We start from the raw sequence: 16,876 nt of genomic DNA, 5'->3' as shown, positions 1-16,876 counted from the left end.
CCTCCCCCTCCGGGGTCCCTCTCTTGAACTCCACCGAGCTCCCTTTGATCTTCATGAGACCCCCCCATCTTTCGCTTCCTTTCCCCCCTCTAGCTTCCACATAAGAGCAACAGGTGACCTGGCTTCACTTGCCATAATGGCCTCAAGTTCCATCCATGTCCCTGCAAGTGACCTACTTTCATCCTTCTTTGTGGCGGAATAAAACCCCAAAGTGCACCCAGCCACACTGTCTTTTCCTGCTCCTCTGCTGACTGACCCCGGGACGTCCCTCCCTTCCCGGCTAGCGCTCCTCCTGTGGACGGTCCTCCTGTGGACGGCCACGTTTGCTTCTTGTGCACCCCTGAGGGGCTCTGGGCTGCTCCTCCCGTTGACTTGTGACTCGCGTTGACTTGTGAGTGCCCTGCGCACGCATTTGCTAGAGTCCCGGCTTTAATGCCCTGGGTGTACACCTGGGGCCGAACTGCTGGCTTGGTGGGTAGTTCTATGTTTAAATTTTTGAGACGGCGGCACTTTCCCACAAAGCTTCCCTCGGCTCTACCTGCCCAAAGAATTGATTTTGCCAGGCGCCGTGGCGCAAGCCTGTACCCACAGTGGCTCAGGAGGCTGAGGCAGGAGGATCCCAAGTTCAAAGCCAGCCTCAGCAACTTAGCGAGGCCCTAAGCAACTCAGAGAGACCCTGTCTCTAAGTACAGAAAAAGATTAGGGATGCGGCTCAGTGGTTAAGTGGCCCTGAGTTCATTCCTGGAACCAAAAAAAAATTTTTTTTAAATTTTTGCCTGTTTTCCCTCCTACAATTTATAAAACACCCTATCAAAGCTCGGATTCAAGCCTAGGACTTCTGCCTCCAAGCAATAATGATTTTCATTATTATTTGCACTGCCCCACGTGCTGCCAGTCACCTCTACCACTGACCTCTTTTCATAAATGAGGTGCCCAGGTTAGGCGCTTGTTCAAGGCTATCAGCACCAGGTGATAGAGCTGGGCTTTGGATTCTGAGTTCGGACCTACTTTGTATTTCTAAAGGGACAGACAGGGAAAGAGGGACGGCTGGAAGGAGAGGGAGGGGCCTCTCGTTCCTGGGGATTCTCGCAGCCTTGCAAGTCCCCAGGCTCGCACCGGAGGGAACCTCTGAAGCATGTGAAGCAAGAAACGAGTCCCAGGATCTTCGATTTGGGCATATTTATTTGGGCTCTTTATATATACATGTACATATACTTTTTTTTTCATGATAGGAGGAAAGGGAGTAAATGACACTTTATTTTGGGGTCTTTTCCAAGTGTATGCCCTTTAACAAACCCGAGCAGAGCAGGCGCAAGGGCTGACAGGGGCGGAGCAGGTGTGGCCCATCAGGCGGGGCGTGCTGGCGAAGGCCTTGCGCATGGACATGCACCTCTCCTTGTCGATGCACAGGGTGTTGGCCTTGATGGCCAGCTCGTGCTCCAGCCGGGACTTGGTCATCACCAGCAGCTGTATCGTGTCCTGGGTCTCTCGCAGCCTCAGCTTGAGGGTCTGCAGGGTGTCGTCAATGGTGAACGCCTCGTTCACCAGCCTGGGGAGAGGGCAGAGGCAAGGGCCAGGTTGGTTGGGTCCTTCAACACAGACGCACCCACCATGGGGAGGAGGAGGGCTGGTGTGGGAGTCTGCAGTGATGGGGAGGAGGGCTGCAGGCCTTGAGGGCACCACAGGGGAGGAGGGTTGCCGGGGGCCATGGACATGAGGAACAGGAGGCTGAGCAGAGGCTGGGAAAGCAACATGGCGGCTCCTGGTAAGTTAATCATGGACTTTCCATGCGGCCGGCAATTCTACCCCTGGCCTGTAATCAAAAAAAACTGAAAACGGGTGTTTGAACCAAAAGGTATAAATTAGCCCCGCTGTTCACTACACCAGGGGTGGCAACTGTTAGTCCAGTGTCCACTGACAGTTGAATGATGATCATACGTGGCACGGCTGTACTATGAAAGGGCATTCAGCCATAATTAAAAGGAAGTTTTGTTATGTGCATCTTACATAGGATTCTGGCTATTTGGAAGTAGGGTCTTTGCAGACATCGTTCAGTTACGGATCTTAAGTTAAGCTCATCCAAGGACAGATCTCCTTGTAAGAGAATGCAAGGGCCTCCGGGGATGGAGGTGCCCAGGAAAGAAGGCGTGTGAAGATGGAAGCAGAGACTGGGGTTGTGGCGTCTCCCAGAAGCCCAGGAGAGGCACTGCACCCTGACCCACACTCATGGGCTCCCCTTCTGGGCCACCATGAACTTTCCACCCCCTCCCATGTCCACAGAAGCAGGCCTCCTCAGCTAGGCAGGACAGGTGGACTCCACCCAGTGAGGAAGGACTCCAGCTACCCCAAGGCCTCATAGGTGAGAACTGTACAGGAGGGAGGTGGGAATCAGGGAGGAGGAGGTGGGAATCAGGGAGGTGGGAGGTGGGAGCTCAGGGAGGTGGGAGGTGGGAGTCAGGGAGGGGGAGCCTGGAGAGAGAAGGGAGGCCACCAGGGCACCAGGCCTTCCTGGAAGGCTGATTTCTACTCAGCTTTGGAGGACACGAGGTTTCCTGAGCACAGAGCACAAACCCCTGGTGATAAGTGGTGCGTGCCCGGGCAGGGAGGGCAGTGCTGTGGCGCAGGACAGCGGGCTGGACTCACGTCTGGTCTCCCTCCACCACATACGCACACTGCCCAGTGTGAGCTGGAGGTCCTGTTAGCTCCAAGATTCCTGGGCGTCCTGCGATCCACCCCTCCCCTTCCCAGGTCCCCAAGTGTCTCCCCAAACCCCCCAGCACCACTCACCTGAACTGCGGGATGTCCCTGCACAGCTCCACGTTGGGCCGCCGGTTCCAGCATGCCAGCCTGGTCTGCGCCACCTTCAGCGGGCACTCCTTGGCTATGATGGCCCTCTCCAGCAACATGATGGTGTTCTCCGCTTGGAAGATCTCCTGCAGCGTCTGTGGGGACCACGAGGCCATCACCACCCATGGGACTCGCTGGCCTCCTCCCACTTTGGGCCTGGAGGGAGCTGAGGCCAACTCAGGGAGCCCTAGGAAGTGCTTAATTACTCCTGCCCCCTCCCCTGGACCCTTGTGGTGAGGGTCCTCACCCTAAGAGGATCTTGGGGAGCAGGTTCGGGCACCTCTGGCCACTACAGCCCACACTGTGAATGCTGGGGATGGGCAGTGCCGAGATTCAAGGTCTTGCCTTGAATCTCCAGTGACCATGGATGCAGCCAATCAGTGTTCGGTGGGAAGACAGGGAAGGGGGGGCTTGAGGATTGACGTGGAGCATTCAGAACAGCCGCTCATCTCCATCAGAATTAGTGTGGGCTGCTCTGTGTCTATTTCACAATCTTATTATCATTCCCAGTAACTAGGTCAGTAAATGGAGAAGAAAGAGAGAAACTTTTCAGCTTATGCATAGAAACATTTTGCCCACTAAAATGCCACCCTTGTGCCCGACAGTTGGGGAAGTTCAGATCCCAAGCAGGGGCGGAGGAGCCTGCTGGGGTGGGCCGCTCTGAGTCTTGTTCTGCGTGGAGGTTCTGCAGGTAGAAACCCGGGAAGAATGAACTCATCAGCACAGTGCGTCAGGCTGTGCTCCTGATAAGAAGCTCGCTGGATCTTCACGGAAAAGACAGCGAAAATCAGAACAAGGTAGTCACAAGGAAAGATTGGAAAAGGGCTGTCACTTGTGTTGGGACATGGGAGTCTTCTGAGTGATTCTCTCTGCTTCTGTGTGTAGGAAAATCTCCACAATAAAGAATGAGATCACTGCTGAAGAATGGGCACGCCAGGCCAGCCCGGTACCAGAAGGACCCAACCTCGCACCTGGCCCCCAGAAGCACACCAGGGATGGAGCCCACACACTAAACACACGTCATACACACTGCTGTCACCCAGTGGCCAGCTCTCTGAGCAGCTATATTTTTCTGGGAGTCCCTCTTCTGCAAGGAGGCTCTTTGTGGGAGGGCTGTGCTGGTAGGACCCCATGCCTAGAGGTGGCACCCAGCCACGATGGCCCCAAAGCCCAGAAGGAGGTGCTGATATTATCCATTATCCATTTCACTTGGACCAGAGAACAAGAGCATTTAAGAAGCCCACTCACCAGCTCCCCCAGTAACAAGAAGTTGCTGGGATTAGTGCTTGAGACTAGCCTGCCATTCTGTGGGGGGCGTTCCCTTTGTGTGCCGCCATCTTGAAACCAAAGATGTTTGCTGTGTGCCCGCCATTTTGACACCAGACAACGACCAGTGAATGTCTTTTCTATTTCCACTGTTGGTACAATAAATGAGGAGTATGAATTCAAAGAAACCATGATGGAAACCCTATTAGGAAATCCCCATCATCCAAGTCATGGAGGTCTGGACAGAGAGACAGAAAGGCCGGAGAATGAGAAAAGATGGATGACATCAGAGGGACCAGTGAAACTACAGGACACCGTTAGATCTGAATGCCAGATAAACCCCTGATCACTTCTCAGTGTGTGTCCCACCGTGAGCCAATTGGATGTGTTCTCCCAAAAGTCACGTAATGGAACCCCAGTTCCCACGTGTTGGCACTGGAGGATGGAGCATTTGGGAAGTGATTAGGTCATGAGAATGGCGCCCTCGTGAACAGGGCTAGTGCCCTGTAAGAGGCCAGAGAGCCACCTCCATGTCTTCCACCATGAGAAGTCGGCCCCCAGGAGAACCGGCCGTGCTGACACCCTGAGGTGGACTTGGGCCTGTGGAACTGTGAGAAATAGATTTCATTGTTTATAAGCCTCCTTGTCCGTGGTACCTTGTTATAACCCCCCAACAGACTAAGTCATCGCCCACCGCGTGAGGTAGACTGACATCAGAATGATTCATTGTCGATCTGATGCTGAGGGTTAACAGGGTGTCCTGCATTTTTTTTTTAAAGAGAGAGAGAGTTTTTTTAACATTTATTTTTTAGTTATCGGCGGACACAACATCTTTGTTGGTGTGTGGTGCTGAGGATCGAACCCGGGCCGCACGCATGCCAGGCGAGCGCGCTACCGCTTGAGCCACACCCCCAGCCCCTGTCCTGCATTTTTATTTGCTAAATCTGGTAAGCCATAGTACTACTAAATAAACACTGACTGCATGATTGGCTGTGGGATCTGGAAGGCTGTATTGTCAACCACTCCCCAACGGTTCTTATGCACACTAAAATTTGGGAACAGTCTGTCCCCCAAATAATATGGTCCTATATCCCTAAGGTTTTGAGATAGGAGAAAAGTGATTCCACATTAACGTGCCGGTGCTCCTGAGTGGGGTCGGGACGGTGCGGACAACCCCCAGGCCCTGCCTGTAAGGATTCTCCAATCGTGTTCCTTCCCCCTTATCTAAGCCACCTGAGGATGGCTATTTCAGTGAGACAGAGGCACATGCTACAGGCACCAAGAAATGGCTTAAAAGACAATTTGTCCAAGTGGGAAAGCCCTGGCTTCCCTGTCGGCTTAAGAGAAGAGCCTGGAAAGACGGTTCTGACACTTCGCGAGCCCGGAGAGGCCTGTTTCTTGGGAGTGAGTGGAGACGGGCGGCTGAGTTAGGAGTGGGCGGAGGCGGCCCAGCCTCCTCCACAGCACACCTGGGAGGGAGGCTGGCCCCACCCAGCTCCCAGGGAGCCCCCAGAACAGAGTGGGCTCTCGCTGGTGGAACATGCCCTAGAGTGGGCCCATGTGGCCCAGGGTGTGGGTGCCACGTAAACACTTCACCCCTCCTGGAAGTCCTGGGGACTTTCCTGGGAATCTTGCCCTTTGGGGGAGCTCTGGGGGACGTCAGAGGTTCCCCTGGGCCTGGTATGGGAGAAAATGCAGCCTCACATAGCTGACGAGTGCTCCGTGGTGCCCCACGGCCCAGGGACATCGCTGAGGCTGCCCTCCCTTGGCCTCCCTCACGGTCCTCGCCCTGGGTGCCCCTGCTCAGGGCTGGGCCAGCCTCACCAGGGCCTGGCGCTCTAACAAGGCCTGGTCCTGGGCCTGGGGAGGGCGTTCACGCATGTGCTCTGTCACCAAGCCCAGGGCTCCCGGTGTGGGCCCTCCTTAGCAGCACGCAAGGATCTGGGCGGAGGATCCGCTGGGACAGGACACACAGTCCCCTCCTGGTGGCCTTTAGGTTGTACACGATTCACTTTCCTTTGCTCCTTTAATGCTGTGGTCACCTGCAACCTCCCACACAGCGGGACGACGCCCTCCTCCATCTCAGCAGCCCAAGTCCCTTCTGCCTGCTGTTGGAAGGCCCCTCTGGTGTGCCGCACATGGGTGGGGGGACACTTCAGTCCTGAATCCCCTCGCGGGTGCAGCCACACTGGACTGCTCATCAAGGTGGCTCCTGGCCAGGTCGGCACCGGGACCCTCACGTGGACATCTCATTAGAGGTGCAAATCAATCCTCTGCGGAAGGTTCCAGCAACATTCCCTGATTCTAGATGAGGAAAGTGAGACCATTATCTCTGGCCATTTCCTCTTCAAACCTGCTGGCCACACCCAGGTCGTCTCCCTAGAGGGGCAGGAGGAGCCGTGGGACCTCCAGGCTCCTAGGTAACAGGCTCTGACTCAATGCTCGCGGTCTGCCGTGCCTTGACAGTGTCTCTTCTAAATAAATGTATTTTTTAAAAAATCGAAGTGACATTTAAACTCTAAGTCCTGGAGCACAGGGTATGGCGAAGTCGAGGAGACACTCCTGAGAGACCGCATTTGGGAAACCCCAAGTCCTGCTGCGTGTCCCCAGGAAGATCAGACGTGCAGGAGAGGGAGCACGTCGGAGCTGGGGAGGGCCCCGGTGGTGCCCAGGGGGGACCGTCTGGGTTTGCCTCCCCATAGCCCTCGGCAGCACCTGTTGTGGGTTTTCCAGAACCTTGGGGTTTCCCACAACTGGCTGCTCTAGAACCATCTGGTGACGCACACCCCCGGCCCCGGCCACAGCAGGTGTGAACACTGCCAAAAAGCGTTCCCATCCTGTCCAGCCCCGTCACTCACAGCCAGGGCCACCTCATCACAGGGGAGCTCCCGCAGCCACCCCCAGTCCTGAAAGCCGGGGGGCTCCAGAGCTCCAGAACCTGAGGAGTAGGAGCAGACCACTGTGTGAGGTGACCAGGGACACAGCAGCCTGGACCTTCTGCTGAGGAGGAAGCCAGCAGGACCCTCATCCCGAGTTAGAGGCCTTTGACGCGGCCTTTTTGGAAAGCGAGTCAATGGGACCAGACCCAGCCTGGGGACCTGCGCGTCCCAGTGAGTCAGTCCTGGGTATATACTGTAGGAAATTGTCACCTGTGACCCCCAGGTCACACACGTTCCTCGCAGTGTCACCCCTGGTGGGGCAGCCAGCTGACAGCCACCAGGTGCCATGACTGTGCGCCTCCAGCGCTCTGTGAGGAGGCTCAGCCGGCACAGCCTCGGCACTGGGCCTCTGGAAGGAGCCGGGTGAGTAGCGCAGGCGGCACAGGCACAAGACCACCCGATCCCTCCTGAAAGCATTAAAAACCCACGCAAAACACCACACACGCGGATGAGAACACAACTGCACCGAGAGAGCCGCAGGACAATTACAGCGGGCGTCCTGGGAGAAAGAGTGACCAGGCCACCCGGTGAGGAGACAGAGGCAGGTGAGGGAGAACCCAGGCGGACTGCACGCTCATCCGTCGTCACGGGGCTAAGGAGGGAAACTCCCTGCCGCCCTAAGAGATTCAAAGTTTCCTTCAAAAATAATGTCCTTATTTTTTTTTTAAGGGAGAATTTTGAAAAAATACCATCTAATGTTAAAAGCCATTCCCAAGGTTGGCGGCCCAGGCGACACCTGGAATCAGCACTCCGGCAGCCCCGCCCGNATTTCTTGGTGCCTGTAGCATGTGCCTCTGTCTCACTGAAATAGCCATCCTCAGGTGGCTTAGATAAGGGGGAAGGAACACGATTGGAGAATCCTTACAGGCAGGGCCTGGGCTGCGGCCTGGGCACCAAGACTTCTCAGACACTCCAGGGTGATGCAGTCAGGGTCAACAACCAGGGGCGCAGGTGACACAGCGATATGCAAAGACGAGGGGCCTCCGTGAGGAGCTGGGCTAATGGCCGCAGGTAGAACTGGCCATAGAAGCCAAGGCTGTCCCAGTGGAACCCAAGTGGCCAGGGGGTGGGGGAATCTACCTGGATGAACCTTGGAAACCCGGGACTCAGCCCTCAGGCCCAGAGCGGGGCCCTCTTCCTGCTGTGACCCAGAATGCAGGGTTGGGCCTGAAAATGTGGCAGGTGTGTGCACCTCTTGGCTGCCCCCCACAGGGCTGGTGAGACTGGGCGATGGCGGCACTCGGCTCTTCCCAAGGGCCAGCTCCCTCCCGAAACACACCCTGTAAAGGGCCACAAGGAAGCGGTGGCACCTGGCTCCCCACCTGCCGCCGCCAGACACAGCAATCTCTCACACCCAGGGACAAACACAGGGCTGCGTCGCTGCCTGGTCCCCAAGCTCGGAGGGCTGCTCTGGGACCCAGACCCCTCCTCAGGGACATTAATCTCTCTGTTCCCACAATGCTGGGGCAGTAAGGGAACCAGGCTCCTGGGCACAGTCATCCTGGAGGCTGGGCGGGGCCACTGGGGATTGGCCCAGGGGGTCACCCCATGGGAGGAGTCTTGGCACCCGGGTCTGGCAGCCAGCCCTGCCTTTCCCGCCCTGGCCAGGAGCAGGAATTCAGTCGGAAAGAGGGTGTGGGAGGGGATGCTCACCTCATTCCCTCTCCCAGCCCCGAGTTCTACACCCTCATGCTGTGGGGTGCCACCATCAAGGAGAGCCTAAGCCTGCCACATGCCCTGCCTCCAGGGACAGTCCTCTGCCATCTCTCTGCGTTCACACATTCCCGCTCCTGCTCTTACTTGCTGTGTGACCTTGCATAGATCACAACTTCTCTGTGCCTCATGCAATCTGGGCTCGACCTCCATCGAGGCCTGTCTAGCTGCAGACACCGGGTGGAGCACTTTTGTTTGACTGTAAAATTGATACATAATAACCCACCTGCAGGGTTACTGTGAGGACTAAAGGGGAGAAGTGTGATGCTTAGTTCTGTGTCACCTGGTGTGGACTAGGGGTGCCCATACACTGGCAAACATCATCTCTGAGTGTGTCCGGGAGGGTGTTCCTGGAAGAGAGGAGCGTCTGAACTGAGGGACTGAAAAGCCATGTCCAGCGTGGCTGGGCCTCGTCCCACCACCGAGGCCCCCGTGGGACAAAAAGGCAGAGGGAGGTGGGTTCCTTCTCTGGGAACTGAGAGCTCCTGGATCTCAGGGGGGCTGTACCCCACAGGCCCCCGATTTAGGCCTTGAGATTTAGATTCGATCAGCCCCATCTTTCCAGTGTGTTTTAAGTCTCCCAAGTCAGCCCCGCTAGACTGAAGGGAGTCCCTTAAAGTCTCTGTTGAAATCCCTCAACTTGGCCCTCGCAGCAGAACAGCAGCCTCGACAACAGGTAAGCATACGGTGTAGCTGCCAATGCAACTTGATTTACCAAGACACCTGTGGGTGGGTGTTGGCCCTCCTCTGTTAGCTTGCAGCCTCTGCTGTGGCCCGTCACAGAGAAATCGCCCCTCTGAGCTGCCTGTCTGATGCTTCAAGGTGGTGAAACCTGTGGTCAGATTTGTGGGTTTAGGCAGATCTCTGGCTCCCATTCAGAGGACAGATGGGGACCAGGCTGGGGATGCTGAGGGACAGGAGGACTCACACCCTGTTGGTGTGGAGAGACACAAAGGAACGCAGTCAAAAGGGGAAACCAGAAGGACTTGCTAACTTAGGGAACGTGGAGAGTGACAGGCCGGGATTGGTCAGGGGTCACAGACTTCAGCCCGCCCACCCCCTAAAATCAGGAACCACCTCCAAAAGGGAGGCTTGGGAGCCACCAGCCTGTGCCCAAATGAGCCTTCCACTGCCGAGGCTGTGGCCTTGGCAAATCGCCAACCCTCTCTGGGCCTTGGTTTCCCCGTCTGTAAAGTGGAGATAATAATGGCATTTGGCCAGAGGGTGGCTCCGAGGAGCAATTTCGGTAACCCACATAAGGTGTCCTATCTATCCACCCATCTGCCGAGCCACCTACCTATTTATCCTCTTCCCGTCCTCGCTCTTTAAATCCAGACCTTCCTTCCGAGACACTTGGCCGTGGGAGGTGGGGGAGCTCACTGTGTTCACCAGCAGCCCTGACGTCTACCCCGGTAGCACACTTCCTGCCCCCACTTGCAACAACTAAAATGTTTCCAGATCTTGCTAATGTCCTGGGGCAGGGCCAGAGGAAAATAAAACTGGCTTGAGTCTCAAATTATCAACCCTATTATTGTGGTGATGATGAGGCTGGGGGAAATGTCCCCATTACCCCCAAACAGATCAAGACTCCCCTGCTCTGCCATAGCATAGCTGGAGGATGGGTGGGCAGCAGGGCTTTCAGCAAGTCACTTGTCCTCAGTCTTCTCATCTGTAAAATGGGGCTCATAACAACCCCTTCTCAATGGGCCACGAGGGAGAGAAGAGTGAAGCTGAGCCAAGCTCTTAGGACCCTGGCTACGCTGAGTCAGGCTACTGGGTCTTTTCCTCCTCCTTCCACTTGCAGCGGGGGGAAAATTCAGCTATGATCATCCTCCCTCATCTAGTTGGAAGCAGACTTCCACCCTGACCCAGCACCCAGGGTGTGGAAAGGGTGAGGTCCCCACCGGGAACAGTCTCCGGCCACGCATGGCGTGTGAAAGGCGATCATCCGGTCTGCCTCCAACGACACCAACCCTGGCTCAGCGGAAAAGTGCGCATGTTCCTGGCTGGAACAGAAATCCACAGCTTTGAAAGGGAAGATACTACCTTTGGCAAAATCGTTTGCCATGGAAAACTCCCTGCCAACATCTTGTGACAGCAGAAAAAGCCTCTGAGGCCAGGAAATTATTTTTGATGTGGAGGGAAAAAATGGATTTAGCAGTTCCGGCCGACGTTAGGCTTCTGCATGCTTGGTGCTACCTTGCAAATTCATTGTTTTCCAGACTGCATGAAGCCAAGGGGTTTCCAAGGAGATGTCTGGCTCTGTACAGATTTCCCAGTTTGGGAAGGGGGTAGAGAGTTTGGAATAATTTTTCTGGTCAGATGATGGAAGATTTTCAAGTTCAGCCAAGCTAAGAAGTAAAGACAGAAAAGAGAAGAAGGCTCCAGAGAGCCGTGGCCAGGAATTCAGGACAACAACACTCCCAAGCGGGGTTCTTTGGCTCGGCACCTTGACATTAGAGTGTGCAGAAGCTCCTGGCCTCTGAGCACTGTGTGCTAGTAGCATTCCCCCACAGTTGTGAAAACAAAGAATGTTTCCAGACACTGGCAAGTGCCACAGGGGAGCCGATTCGCCTTGGTTGAGAACCACTTCTCCAGGGGAGATGCGAGCAAGCCCAGCTCCCGGCTGCTTCTGCAAGCAGTGATTCAGCGCCTTCAGACAACGCCAGACCAACACAGGTCTCAGCTACAGAGTGGCAGTCTGGGGACAGTGTCCTGAAAGTCCTGGAGGAGTCTGGAAGCAGGAGAGGGGGTGATCCCTGCTAGAGAGGAGGCCTTGATGGTCCTGTGAAAATTCATGGTGATCCACAATCCTGTCTCAGGACTTAGAGGATCTTGATATCTGTCACAATTTTTAATTGTTTGCTTTTTTTAAAAAAAAAAAATGTCTCCCCCACTAGAATAAGGTCCCTGAAGGGGAGGATCTTGTCTTTCATGCTCACTGTTGTGTCCCCAAGCCCTAATTCACTCTAGTAAATAGGATCTGCTGAGAACACATCTGCTGCAGGGAGAGAGGGAAGAGGGAGGGATCACATTTGTTCACCGACACCTAGAGTGTGCACCTGGGGCTTGTTAAGCCTCAGACTCCTGGGTCCCACCTGCAGAGTTTCTGATTCAGTGGGCTCAAGATGGACCCTGATCATCTACATTTTTTAACAGGTTCCCAGAGGGTGTTCATGCTGCTGGCCCAAGGACCACACCTGGAGAACCTCTGTTCTGAACGCCAAACCTGTTCTCAGTCATGGTTCTCAATCCTGGGAATGAGCATCACCAGGGGGACTTTAAAGGGTCTACTCAAAGGCCACACCCTGACCAATAAAACGAGAATCCCCGGAGGGGCCCCAGACAACCCGAATTCCCATGCGCAGCTAAGGGCGGTACCATTTCCTGCTCCTCACAGCTGGAAGGATCATCCCTTTCATGGTTCCTTTCCCAAGATCCCATACCCATATCAAAGTTCAACCCGGGTGCTGGGTGCTGACCCCGCTTCGGCAGGTCAGAAATCAGACCATGGCTTCAGAGCGGAGGTTCATCCATCACCTGACTCTGCTCTTACTCGCAACGACTTGTCAACTGCTCCCACCTGACAGAGGAGGAAACTGAAGCAAACACAGGCGGTGCAACTGGCCATGGTGACAGGGCGAGAAAATGCCAGAGCCAGAGTTGAGGCCAGCTAACCCCAACCCTGCGCAGCCTCCCTCCGGGACGCCCCGCCCACGGACGCCCCGCATTGGCTGAGGCCAGCGGAAGTGGGCCGTGGAGAAGACGCCTGTGCCCCTGCCACTGGGTGGTGTTCTCAGAAGGAGCTGGCGCAGGCCTCGCAGGGCTGCCCGTCATGTGCCCGCTGGGTTCGTTCTCTCCCAGTCTCCAGCTGGTTTCCTCCAACCTCCTGTATCTGGGGCTCTCTTCCCAGCTTTGGGCCTTGGCCCTGTTTTTCTGATGCCAGTGGTGCCTCTTTCATTTGGCACAGTGTCCCTGGACCCACCACTGGTGACGCCATGCCCCGTCCTCCCACTCCCCCACCCCCCAGGCCGGAGCTCTGGCAGACCCATCTGGCTGGCCGATCCCGGTACACACCACCCAGGCACAAGGATGGCACTGGGCCTGCAGTGACTCTGGAGGCCTTTGAGTCCTCTTGGCACTAAGGTGAACAACAGGAAGAGAGACCCATGGCCTTAGGTGGCCCTGAGCCTTCTCCTGAGGGCACAGTGTGGAATAGCTGGGAACCCCACAGTGGTCCATCGGGAAGCCACATGAACACCAGCCCAGGACCTACAGGACAGTTGTCTTGAACAAGTGGGGGATGGCTTTTAGGGATGGAGATGCTCTGAGGATCCAAGCCACAGAATGCGTATACCCCCACGTTTCTCTCTTCTAGAAATTTGCAGTTTATAAAAAGGCAATCAGCCCCCTCAGGCAATGGCCTTAAATCCAGGGCTCAACCAGGTCTGAAGATCCAGTGCTGGAGCACTTGCCTAGCGCTCACAGGGCCTAGGTTCAACCTCCAGACCACAGAACCAACACCACAGAAAACAGGTCTGAGAATTCTGGAGTTTTTCTCCCTAAAACACCCACCCTCCTCCGTTTCTTGCCTGAAATTCCTTTAGAGCAGAGTTTCTCAGCCCAGCACCTGCTGACATTTGGGCTCACGTCCTTCTTTAGCGTGAGGGTGTTCTGGGCAGTGTAGGACACTGAAGGGCACCCCTGGCTGCTGTACATGAGCTGCCAGGAGCACCCCCTCAAGCAGGAGTAGCAACCAAAGATGTTTCCAGACACATGTCCCCTGGGGGACGGTCACCCCCAGCTGAGAACTTCTAAAAGGATGTCCACCCCTATGAAAAGCATACTGCTGAGAGGGGGAAAGGCCAAACCAGATGAGCAGTGGCCATCCGTGAGCGTGCCCACGTGGGAAAGGTCAGCCTGGGAGGTGGGGAGTGGGTGCTGTTTTAAAGTCAGTACCCGGAGGGAAATAGGGGCTGGTTAAAATGATCCTCGGGATCTGGTCCCCATGCCTCAGGACACGTGGCTGCTTCTTTAGCTGAATGCTATGGCATTACGGGGGTGTTTTCTTAAAAGATGGCTGCCGTCCTCATGGCCAAAGCGAGCCTTCACGCTGAGGCAGGAGGAATCATTCTGCCAGTAATTTTAGTCTCATCCTCATACTATTTCCCAGCCCCACATGTCACCTGTACAATTATTTAATATTTTTCTTCAAATAAACTCCAATTTCAGGCTTTACTGAATGTAGTTAAAATGGCATCTTTTTTTAAGTACAGGGGGTTGAACCTGGGTCTCGTGCATGCTAGGCAAGCACTTTACCCTTGAGCTACACCTTGAAAAGGAGTCTTTATATTATTGCCACAGTGGAAACGAGTCGCCTTCTCCACTAATAGAAGGCACCAGAACAATAAAGAAAATGAAAAAAAAAAAAAGGTTATTAATTCTAACAGGAAGAGAGACCCTTCCAAGGTCCTCAGCCTGAGGCTGGAGGCCTTGCTGTTGGAAAGGAAGGTGGGCAAGGGAGGGAGGTGTCAGAGCAGATGGGGACACAGGGATCTTGCTCTTTGGCACTGCTAGGATGGATGGTGGGACTTGAGGAGAGGGGAACTTTCTCGCCGGCCCTCCGTGGTGCTTAAGGACATGTAGTGAGCACAGGGCAGCTCCAGGCAGCCAGCCGGCTCCACTTCCCAGGGCTCAGCTAGTTTTAGAAACCAGTCGTCAGTAGCTTGGCCACAGGCCCCAACACTGGACGTGATCCTGCTGTTACAAAGCACAGAAGCATTTCCCACTCCACAATGGGTTCCAGACCTCCTGGGACACACAGGGCTGTGCAGCCACACGTGGGACCTCAGATCACCAGCCTGGCTCTTGCCACTCAGACACAGAAAACTTCCTGCCCAGGCCTTCCCAGGAAGAGGTGGTTTTGCTGATGCTAATGGCCACTTGAAAGTCAAAACTCCAAAGAAATTTCAGCATAAAAGGCAGCCTTCAAGGCCATGTTCCCAGCCCTCTGTGGCCCCGTCCAACCTTCCCCAGGCCTGGTTGCTTTCTGCATCTGCCTCCCTGAATTTCCTGATACACAAAACAGAATGTGAAACACCAGAGCCAGGGGCCACCGCAAGTGTGGGAAGGGGCCGTGAGCGGGTGGTGGGGACTGGGGAAAAGTGGAGGGCCAAGCCCAGTCCCAAGAGAGGCTGGGGCCACCCAGCTCCAAGCCACTGTTTCCCTGGGAGCTCTGAATGGCTAGAGCCACCAACATTTTAGAATTTTAAAAAATGTGAAATCTCCATTTTTTAATCAAAATATATATACTTTTTAATTCTACGAGTCTACATACAAATGTGTGGACCCAGCTCCTCATAGCAGCTCTATTTACAACAGCCCCAAACTTGTGACTGTTCATCAGTAGGTAAGTGGATGAGAAAACGGGGGTCTGTGTGTAACACCTCAGTGTTCATAGCCATAAACACACACTGCTCAGCAGAAGAATCAACTGTGACTCTCAAAACATTTTTCTGGAGGGGAAAAAAGCCAAATTAAAAAAAAAAAAAGTCCATATAGAATGTCTCCATTTATATAAATTCTAGAAAATGCAAACTGACCCGTGGTGACAGAAAACAGATCCGTGTGGTGGGGACGTGGGGGAGGGGCAGGAGGGAGCGTGACAGAGGGGCACAAGGAACTCTGGGTGATACCTATGGCTACCACCTGGATGGAGGTGTTGGCTGTATGACCTACAATATCAAGCTTTCCCAAATTGTACATTTGAAATATGTGCAGGTAATTGTACATTAGACATGAATAAAGTGGCTAAAAGAAAAATGTGAAAGCCAAGTAATCTGCAGGTCCAGTTCAGCATCCCCTGATCAAAACCACTCAGTCAGCATTCACTTAGAATCCACCAGAACACGCCCCAGGCAGCGTGCAGGGCGCTGGGGTCGCAGAGGTGAGGGCCATGGAGGGACTCTCCTGAGAGCTTGGCAAGTGCCTGGTGTGGCCAAGGTCCAGCGACGGCCTGCAGTACTGGTAGGTATTACCCAAAGAGCCCGTCCTCTGCTCTCCTGATCCCGAAGAATCAGAAGCAACTGAACTGTTTCCTATCAATCTATCAACCTTCTCAGGGATGGAATGTTCTAAACTAGCAGCCAGTTCATCAGTCGACCCCCAGATTGGAAAACCTCAGAGATGGGCCGTCTCAGAAGCCGACAGAGACCACAGAGACAATCCAGGTGAGAGACGGGGGAGGCTCTGGGCGGAGGCTGAGGGGGGTAGAAGCCAGAGGCTCACCGGGTTGGCTGATGGAGTGGGGGTGGCTGGGACAGAGGGGGGCATCCAGGGGACTCTGAAGTCCGGGGATGAGCCCCGAGGAGCCCTGGCAGCCCCTGGCACCATCTGGAAGTTGGAGCTGCCCAGTGGGACAGGGGGACCTCACGCGGAGCAGCTGGGACGGTGGGGACCTGGAGCTGGGCTCCAGCCTGTGGGTTCAGATGCCTCCTGAGAGCCCACGGGAGGCCCATCAGGGGCTGGTAACTACCTGCTGACCGCTGTGGCCGGAAGGGCCCCGCATAGACTATAACCATCCAGTCCCTTCCCGGGCTGCCACGCATTCTCCTCAGTGGCTGTCACCACCCCATCCGCCTCCCAGCTCCTCTCTGCTGCCTCTTGACTACGGGAAATCCCACAGCATGTGCCGGGCGCAGCCATCAAAGGCATCAGGGAAATGGGTGGACGTATCGCTTCGAGGACCTCAAGACGGGTTCCTGGTGTGTCTGGCTCAGCATGGTCCCCCAGCTCCTCAGGTCATGGCTGTGACCCGTGTAACAGGAAAATGAGGTTTTGACTTAAGGGCTTGTGCTGTCCACCCAGGGGTGACAGAAACCCTGGAGAAGCATCGACATCTGCACAAATTGGGATGATGACGGGACGGGATGACCTGACCTGACCCCTCCAGGGAGGAGGGACTACGCCTGGTTTGTGAGCCTGGAACCAAGTGCAATCAAAGAAAATCTGATTAGGATTAAAACAGCTGAGGCTGGCCTTTGGGGAAGACTTGGTTCCTCCAAGATTCTGAGTCTGGGAAAGAGGAGAAGAGAGGGAAGGAGGGAGGGAGG

The 16,876-nt window shown here is 55.0% G+C and overlaps 1 protein-coding gene across 1 annotated transcript in view; it reads right to left on the bottom strand.

The window, feature by feature from the left end:
• Positions 1 to 1,164: 1,164 nt before the first annotated feature.
• Positions 1,165 to 16,876, bottom strand: part of Tekt5 (tektin 5) — a 37,087-nt gene continuing 21,375 nt past the window's right edge. The window contains exons 6-7 of the mRNA XM_015491538.2: positions 2,788 to 2,942; positions 1,165 to 1,549 (exon numbers count right to left, since the gene is read on the bottom strand). Coding sequence (XP_015347024.2) covers positions 1,288 to 1,549; positions 2,788 to 2,942 — 417 coding nt within the window. The 3' untranslated portion in view covers positions 1,165 to 1,287. The remainder of the gene's footprint in view (positions 1,550 to 2,787; positions 2,943 to 16,876) is intronic.

This window comes from Marmota marmota, unplaced genomic scaffold (assembly GCF_001458135.2).
Source record: "Marmota marmota marmota unplaced genomic scaffold, marMar, whole genome shotgun sequence".
Lineage (NCBI taxonomy): Eukaryota > Metazoa > Chordata > Mammalia > Rodentia > Sciuridae > Marmota > Marmota marmota.
Note: the sequence above shows the minus strand (reverse complement) of the source record. Positions and strands in the feature narration are given on the sequence as shown.